This window comes from Tamandua tetradactyla, chromosome 15 (genome assembly GCF_023851605.1).
Source record: "Tamandua tetradactyla isolate mTamTet1 chromosome 15, mTamTet1.pri, whole genome shotgun sequence".
NCBI classification, from domain to species: domain Eukaryota; kingdom Metazoa; phylum Chordata; class Mammalia; order Pilosa; family Myrmecophagidae; genus Tamandua; species Tamandua tetradactyla.
Genome location: NC_135341.1, coordinates 50,322,472 through 50,331,804, shown reverse-complemented (window position 1 = coordinate 50,331,804; position 9,333 = coordinate 50,322,472). Strand labels below are relative to the sequence as shown.

Here is a 9,333-nt window from a genome sequence, read left to right as displayed (position 1 = left end):
TAAAGATACAGAATCCTAACAATAAATACCGAACAAGTCTATATTATCATCAGGATCTACCTCAGGTTCCCTCAATACCTCTCTTTTCCCACTCTGGTCGCCCACATACTGTTCTTCCCCGTGGGCAAGACAGCCCGACCGCCCTTAACAGAAGCAGTACTCCACTCACCTATCTTCGCAGCGCTAAAGCCCAGGTGTGCGTTAGAGCAGTGCTCAGACCGGTCCCCACTCCATCCAGTGTTTGATTCTGGAGGCCTATCTCTGCGCCCAAACAGTTGGAAGCGGGGAACTCCACTTAACACGCATGTGCCGGCACCGGCTTCGTGCTTGTCCCCTACAGCGCTCCGTAGAGCAACCTCGGCCAGCTCCACGTAGGTCGCGCAGGCGCCTTGAGCGCACCGTTCACCTGCTGCCGTTGTCGCCGCCGCCGCTGCCAGGTCTGGATGGGGGGCCGAGGCCAGCCAGTGGCACCCGGAAGAAAGAGACGCGGCGGCGGCGACGCCGATACCCGCAGGGCTAGTGTTCCAAGCCGCCCAGGAGTCCTAGGAGAAGGCGACGAGGCTCGGCCCCCGCGGTGTCTGGTGTAGACTCTGTGGATACCCACCCCTTCGGTCTCATTCACACTCAGGACCTGCGCTGCGCCATGTTCAAGAAACTGAAGCAAAAGATCAGCGAGGAGCAGCAGCAGTTCCAGCAGTCGCTGGCTCCTACTCAGGTACTGTGTGGTCTATACTCTCTTCCCCCAGTTCCCGTCACTCCTTTACTCAGGCTTGGAATGAGGAAGAGGAGAAGTTCTTCCATGACCCTTGACCCCTCACCTTGAGATCTACCCCAAATATCCGACCTGGAGTAAGCTCAAGTTGGCTCAGGCACTCAGGAATCCTGTCCCAGGCCCCTCTATCCCCGAAACCCTGTCTGGGAATGAGTAGGGCGGTGGCCGGACCCATCGTGACATCTGACCTCTGTTTTCCCCGAAAGTCCGACCCTGGCCTGGACATGAGTGCGGGGACTTCAGAGCTTGCGGGACTTCTGACCCACATCGGAGGTTCGTGCCACCAATCTGAGATCCCACCCGGGGTTTAGGGCGGGGTGGGGTACCATGTAATTTCTGACCTTTGATTGAGATCCCCTCTCCCATCCCCGACCCGAGGTTGAGTACGGAGCGGCTAGGATCCCTCGGGATTGTGACCCGTGTCGAATGTCTCCTATTCCCAAAGCCTGGCCCAGAGGTGAGGGCCAGGGCTCAAGCCATCTGGAACCAGGCTGTTTGCTTGAGGCTTGGGACCCGCAGAGGTGGCGGCGTGGCCGGGGTCCAGCACCCGAGACTGTCACGAGTTAGTCACTTTGCTTAACTTGCTTGATCCGGGGTGGGTGGAGCGGCAGAAGCTCTGAAGCCCGGCGGGTCTAGCCCTTCGCCCTTTGCTTCTTTTAGAGACTAGCTGCTCTGTGTACTGTTTACGTTTGTTTTTCACGAGTGCTGTTACTTCAGGAAATGACAGTTTCCAGGGAAAAGGGGGCGTGTTAGTAGGATTAATTTAAAGAAGCACTCTCATGAGCAAGCAATGATCATGTGTTTTGGTGCTAGCAACACATGGACTCATGTTAAATTTCTTCCCGGCCTTTATCTCAACAGATCGAGCAAATATCTTTCTGATCTTTGCCTGCGTTACAAACAAGGTTGTTTTGAGTCATTAAATAAACTCATTATTATTGTTTCTAATATTTTTTAACTTATATTTTGTGTTTAGATTATCATTGCACCGAGTTCATTCTGAAATAATTTGAAATTGTTCTCTTAAAATTTAAAGCTGTTGTAGAGTGAAACAGTGCTTAAGAGAAACATTGAAACATGACACTGAAGGCTTGCTCTTTATCGCAAGTAAAGTGCAAATTAGTGATTAAAATTTGAATAGTAGAGATTTTACTTTTTATATCATCTACTGCAGTCTTTTTAATGTCACAAAACACTTATCTGTGAAATAAAGAAAAAACTTAAAAGTGAGGCAGAGAAGAGAAATGTAGGGAAATGGACATACTAGGGACTGTATGGCTCTTACATTTAGAAATGTGTAAAATATCATTTATCTAGGATTCCACTTCCAGAAATTCATTCTTAGACAATAATTTAAGAAATTATTAAGGACTTAGCTACAGGAATTTTTCATTTCAGTGTTGTTATAATGGTAAAAACAAACTAAAAAGCTTTTAACAATAGAAGTTGGTTAATAAATTTTTCCAGGCAGTGAGTTATTATGCAGCCTTAAAAAGGCTAACATTTATTGGGTACTTAACTATGTGCCAGGCATTTTGTTAAGTGCTTTACATGGGTTATTTTATTTAATTCTTACTTAAACCTAGGAGGTAGGTACTACTATTATTCTTTGATAGATGAAGTGAGGCTCACAGAGGTTGAAGTAACTTGGCTAATGTCACACCACTAGTGTTAGAGTCCACAGGAAATTATTATTAACATAGAAAGATATTTGTATTAAAAGACATTAAAAATTAGCATGCAAAGTGTGATCCTAGTTTAGTGGGAAAAAATACATGTATTTATATACAGATGTAATGCAAATAGTTTAGGAAGTATATATTCTAATGTACTAGAGAGATGTTATGAGTATTCTTTTTTAAAAAAATCTGTCATGTTTAGTTTTTCTTCATGAAAATGAATTGCTTTTGTGCGGTAAGAAAGAGAGGTTGTTTTTAGAAATAATGAAAAGAAAGCTATAGGCTAAGAAAGTACAGCTTCCAGTTTTTACAGTTAAGTGATGTTGTAGTGTCCAGCCTCTGGTGAGATAGTGCATCTGGATCAAATAAAATCACTTTGTATACCTAAGGTTTAAAACCATTCTCTTTGGTAAATTCACATTTTTGAAAATATGTGTATTTATCAAGGACTCAAAAATAAATTGTTAGTATTCAACTACTGATAGAAACTTGATTTTGTTCTTGTCGCATATCCTCAGCTGTTCAGAAACATAAGGAATGAGAAGTTCTGGAAAATTGTTTTTAGACAGTTAAGGATTTCTTTCAAGCATAAATTAAACAAACAAACCCTTCTAAATGACAATCTTTTTTCAACTATTGCATGATCCTTGTTTTCCTAATCAAAGGATCTTGAATTTGTATATTACCTGTTTGTGATGACTCAGGATCATCATTTTTGGAGGATGAATTATTCTATGTTTAAGGCACCCTGCCCTCAAGATTTAATGGGGTGTGAAAGCAGTTTCCTTTTACGCACTCAAGAGGGTTTATTTGTTTGTTTGTTCTTGGTCTACTTTTTGTAGTTATTTTGTAATCTCCCTTGCTGTTTGCCATATGCCTATCTTCTCCTTTCAGTTGTAGGCTTAGACACGACATGTACATACAATTTTGTATAAAATAAGGGCATGTACCTGAGGCGTTTGTTAGTGCATTTCAGTGTATTAATACAAATTTTGAGTCATTATTTTGAGACTTGGAAGGCTGTATCTTTCTTAGCTTGCTTTCCATAGATGAGATTGCCTGAAAAATGTTTTAGATCTGGGATAAATGAACCATTTACATCATAATAATTGCTAAATTCTCCAGCAGTAATAGTAACAGTGTTGTATACAGTTCCCTAAGTTGTCGAAACATTAAACAAAACCAAAACAGCCTTTTAATAGTTGCCAGTAATTTCTGTTTGGTTGATACCAAGATTATTTGAACCCTTCCTTTGTGGATATTATCTTAGGTAAATTAATCATTTGTCCAATTAATTAAAAATAAAGTTTAAAAAGTTTCAAACCAATATTTGCTTAATATTGTTTTTTAACATCAAATATTTATTTTAGATTTTTATATTCTTTATAGAACTTATTCAATAAAGGAACATTAATTAATAATGTACACATTGTGATTTGGGGGGATATACATTGTTACATGAATAAAAAGTTTCTTAAACATTAAGCCTTTTTCAAATACTATTAAAATATAAAAAATTATAAAAGTAATATTTTCTGTTCATGTGGAAGTAAAAATAGTATGGTGTAGGAGGTATAAAATGAAATGTACAAAATAATCTTTTGATACTTACTCCTGATTCCTACTCCTTAGAGATAAACACTTTTAACCATTTCTGTTTTTGTTTTTCTAGTGGTTGCTTTTATAATTGTAAATTATAAATATTATAGCTCTGCTTCGATTGATCACCTTCATCATTTTCCACTAGCCTGATAATTCCATCTTAGCCTTTGAATTTTAAAATGTTTTTTTTTCTTCTTTTTGAATTAATTACTTTTACAAGTTTAATATAGGGTTAATTTTTGGTTCTTGATTCATCAACTTTAGGCAATATTTCTTGACTTGGTGTTTTTAAAATGAAGAAATTAATGGCCTGTAAATCTCCTCTGTTCTTCCATTTACACCTGTCAGTTATATAATTTCTTTTATATTGTCAGTGTTTATATTACTTTTATTCTTTTCTGTGACTAGAAAATGCCATCTACATTTTGTTTATAGGTTGAATCTGAAAAATCAAAAGCCAGTAAACATAGTTACAATATTAGCAATGTATGGATATTATTCTCTCTAAAGTAGGTAGTATAGAGTTATAGAGAAGGAGGTATAATCCTGTGCTTCCCATATTGTGGCCTTTGAAGGGGACTGGTAAGTTTCAAGATCATTTTGCCTTTTCTCATATCAGTTGTTCAGAATCACTCTACATTTTGGTTTTTTCGTATTTTAATTATGATCTTGCAATGCTTTCTGTTTTTCCTGGAATTTTTTATTACATTTATTTTTTCTTTCTTTCTCTTTTTTTTTTTTTTTTTACATGGGCAGGCACCGGGAATCGAACCCGGGTCCTCTGGCATGGCAGGTGAGCATTCTTGCCTGCTGAGCCACTGTGGCCTACCCAACATTTATTTTTTCTTGTTAACAGAAGAAATGTATACCTTCTCTACTCTAAATGTTCCAGTCATTTAATCATACTGTTCAAGTATTCAGTACTTTTAATATGATGAAATGACTGACTTTATTTCTTTGGGCTTGCTATCCAGCTTTCATTATGGGAGGTCTCTCCATTGCATTCCTGGGTTAATTTCAAAATTCCATGTTGGTTTGCTGTTCTATATCTTGAAGAACTTTTTTTTTTTCCAGAAAGGATGCCTGAAACAAACTTTCAGACTCTTTGAATATCTGAAGATGTAGTCATTTCACTAAAATATTTATTTGGTTGGGATTGACATTCTAGGTTGAAAATAATTTTCCCTCAGACATTTGAAGGTATTTCTCCATTTTCATCTAGCGTCATATGTTGCAGATGAGAAGTCTAATTCCCAGTCTCTTCTCTTTCCTTATTTGTACTTAACCATATTTTAAAAATCTTTCTTCTTTCCTTGATTTTCTAAAATCTCTAATTTTCTTCTGTTTTATTTTGAAATTTTGCTAATCTTTCTGGATTAATCCTTTATGTTTCTTAACTTTCATTTATGCATTTCATCTTTTTTTCTTGTTTCTCCAGTTGTTTTGAGAGATTATTCAATGTTTAATTTCATCTTCTATTTAATTTATTTTAATAGTCTTATTTTTGGTTTGCAAAAATAATACGTCAGCATTTATTGCATCATTTTTTTGTCAGGTATTTTTCTCAGAGCATTTCATGTATCATCTAACATGATGCACACATTTACAAGCTTTGTACACCACAAACAAGGCATGAATTTATGATATTCCCATTTTACAGGTAAGAAATTGAGGCTAAGAGAGGTTAAGTACCTTGTCTGTGGTAAAGGTATGATACGAACTCAGTCAGTTTGGCTCTAAAACCCATGCTCTAACCATCATTCTGTGCTTGCCGCTTGTTTTCAGTACCAGCTTGTTGAATGGAAACTAGGGTTTCTCAAAACTTTGAGAACGTACACATTATATATACAAATAAATTTATATTCTGTTCCTTCATCTGATTTTCTTGGGTCATTTTTTGTGTTTATTCATCTTAGTCAACTTGTTTTGCCTTTTTTGTGTGTGGTAGTTTGTTTTTCAAAGAAGAACATCATGTAATTGTTGCAGTTCATTTATATTCATGAAGTACTGGATTTGACTATCTATCTATTTATTTAGATAGCTGTTGTGGGTTTCCTCTGCTCTTACCTGCTACTTCCCCATATGGGAAGGCTAACGAGAATTTGTGTGTATGTGATAGGAGGTAGGGATAGGGGAAAGGGACAGGTAGGAATCCCTCCTCTGCCAACCAAAATGAAGAGGACCGTACTTTAAAAAGTGACCATATAATTTAGCACTCAAACATTCTTGAAAAAGAAAGGGGATGTTACTGATAATTATCTTGGAGCATAAACCTGCCTGAACTGGGACAGAAATTTGCCTTGGGCAAGCTGGGATGTATGTCACTCTACTATTCTATGGCATCAGCCCCCACTATGGGGGCCTTAACTTCTCCAATGCAGGTTGCTCAATATATTTGGTGTTAGTTCTGTTTTCCTCCTGGGATGTGTTTTTGGGTTGGGAGGCTGACCCCAAGTCCCTGTTTGGCACATAAATCCTTAATTAATCCTCTTTAGAAAAATAATAATGGCAGTAACTGTTCATTCTGGTACTCTAAAGTGGTGACTTGTTGTTGGACAAGGTGGCAACTGCATACCCTGTAGCCTTTTGTAAATGTTCGAAGTTATGTCTCCCTTTGCCCTGAATTTTCCCCCAATTTGAATCCATTTGCCTACGTTTCTTCAGAAATTTACTACCTTTATCACTGTTGTTCTCGCCTCTGTTCTAGAGTTTTTGTTAATTTACTCCTTTCTCAACTATTATAGTGTCATTTCATTGGGTTTTTGAGAGAAGGAAGTACACAATAGTGTGCACCTACATTCTTGAATCTGATCATCATGCTGTGCTTAAATATAAGTGCATATTCTTAAATAATTGATTTTTAGTGATGACTTCTCAACATATGCATGTTTCTTACATTAGCAAAGGTATTATCTGATTTTTCTAACTTATTTCCTTTGTAGAAACATTTGTATAGGTTAATGTGTATCATTGTAACTGGTCTTGAAATAAGCTGTAAACACTAGCTGGGGTCTGAAGGGTTGAGAATAAGGTCCACGCTCTTACTCTATTCATTATGAACTAATTAGATTTAAGATGAAAAATAGATCATCTTTTAATGTACGTATCATCCTTTTTTATTTTATTGGATACTCCATACTGAATGTATTAGATACTCATGATTTTTAAAGAAATTTTTAACTTGGATTTTTAATTTTTATCAGAGTGATGCATTACATTGTTTCAAAATGTCAAGTATGCTTTGTATGGATTTCTTTATGCATTGTGCTGGACACTTAACTAGGCACTTTGGGTATGGAGACTCCTAATTTAAATTTTTGGAAATTTTTAGATGTTATTTTTTTTTATAATTCCCTCCCCTTTATTTTTTTTTCTTCTCTCCTGGAACCCATGTTTGTTAGCTTTTGTGCCTTCTGGATAGATTTTATTATTGTTCTTTTATGTTCTCTTTTAATTTTTTTGTTCTACTTGTTAGAGATTATTTTCAATTTGTCTAGGTCTGCAGTTGAATTTTTTTGACCAGTGTGTTTACGGAACAATTTGTACATAAGATCTCAGAATTCTAGTATGCCACCCTATTATTAATAGCTTCCATTGGTGTGGTACATTTGTTACCATTGATAAAAGCACATTTTTATAATTGTACTATTAATTATAATCCATGGTTTAGCTGAGGATTTACTATTTGCATAGGACAGTTCAATGGATTTTTTAAAAAATTTAACCGATTACTATATGTACCACCTAACATTTCCCCTTTTATCCACATACAGATATATATTTCAGTGCTGTTGATTATGTTCACAATGTTGGATAACATCACCACCACCATCACCCAGACATTCTCATCATTCCAAATAGGAGCTCTGTACATTATCAGCCTTAACTTCCCATTCCTTATCCTGACCCTATCACCTGTTGCCTATATTCTAGATCCTGACTCTATGAGTTTGCTTGCAATTTTTGTCTTTTGCTGTCTGGCTTATTTCATTCGACGTGATGTCTTCAACGTCCATCCATGTTGTTGCATACCTGTGAAAGGTATGAAATACATGTATATGGTATATACATACAATTGATCCCTGGCATTGATGTGGTCCATACGATTCCATTATATGTATATACCGTATTTTGTTTATTCATTCATCGGTGGATGTATGCATGGATACTTGGGTTGCTTCCCATCATTTGGTAATTGTGATTAATGCTGCTATGAGCATTGGTTTGCAAATATCTGTGCCTGTTTTCAGTTCTTCTGGGTAAATATCAAAAAACATGATTGCTGGACTGTAGGACATCTCTATACTTAGCTTTCTGAGGAACTGCCAACCCATCTTCCACAGCAGCTGTACCTTCTTACATTCCTACCAGCAGTGAATAAGTGTTTCTGTTTCTCCACATCCTTTCCAATACTTGGAGTTTTCTGTTTTTTTGTTTGTTTGTTTTGTTTTAATAATGGCCATTCTAGTAGGTATGAAATGATATCTCATTGAAGTTTTAGTTTGCATTTCCCTAATAGCTGTTGATGTTGAACATCTTCTCATGTGCTTTTTAGCCATTTGCCATTTGTGTATCTTCTTTGGAAAAATGTCTGTTCAAGTCTTTTGGGTTGTTTGTTTTTTCATTGTTGAGTTGTAGGATCTTTTTATACATCCAGGATGTATATATTCCATATTTTTTCTCCCATCAAGGAAGCTGTCTTTTCACCCTCTTCACCTTTTGAAGCACAAAAGTTTTCAATTTTGAGGAGACCTTTTTTTTTTTTTTTTTTTTTTAAAGAGAGAGGGAGGAAAGGAAGGAAAGACAGAGAAGGAAGGAAGGATGGAAGGAAGGAAGGGAGGAAGAAAGGGAAACATTTTTAAACATTTTCTTGTTTTATTATATTTTGTTTGTTTGTTTGTTTTTTTACATGGGCTGGGGCCGGGAATCGAACCGGGGTCCTCCGGCACGGCAGGCAAGCACTCTTGCCCGCTGAGCCACCGCGGCCCGCCCGGAGACCTTTTTTATCTATATTTTCTTTTCTTGCTTGTGCTTTGAGTGTAAGGTCTAAGAAATCACTTCCTGCTACAAGATCTTGAAGATGCTTCCCTGGATTTTCTTCTAGGAATTTCATAGTTCTTCCCTTTACATTTAGGTCTTTGATCCATTTTGAGTTAATTTTTATAAGGTTTGAGATCTTTCATTCTTTTGGATGTGGATATCCACTTCTCTCAGCACCATTTGTTGAAGACACCACTCTGTCCCAGTTGGGTGGATTTGGCAGTCTTGTCAAAAATCAGT

At 37.1% G+C, this 9,333-nt stretch overlaps 1 protein-coding gene across 9 annotated transcripts in view; it reads left to right on the top strand.

Annotated features, from left to right (window-relative positions):
- Positions 1-382: 382 nt before the first annotated feature.
- Positions 383-9,333, top strand: part of GOLGA4 (golgin A4) — a 150,372-nt gene continuing 141,421 nt past the window's right edge. For all 9 annotated transcript variants that reach the window (XM_077129826.1, XM_077129825.1, XM_077129824.1 and 6 more), the window contains exon 1: positions 383-715. In XM_077129826.1, the coding sequence (XP_076985941.1) occupies positions 644-715 (72 nt within the window). In that variant the 5' untranslated portion in view covers positions 383-643. The remainder of the gene's footprint in view (positions 716-9,333) is intronic.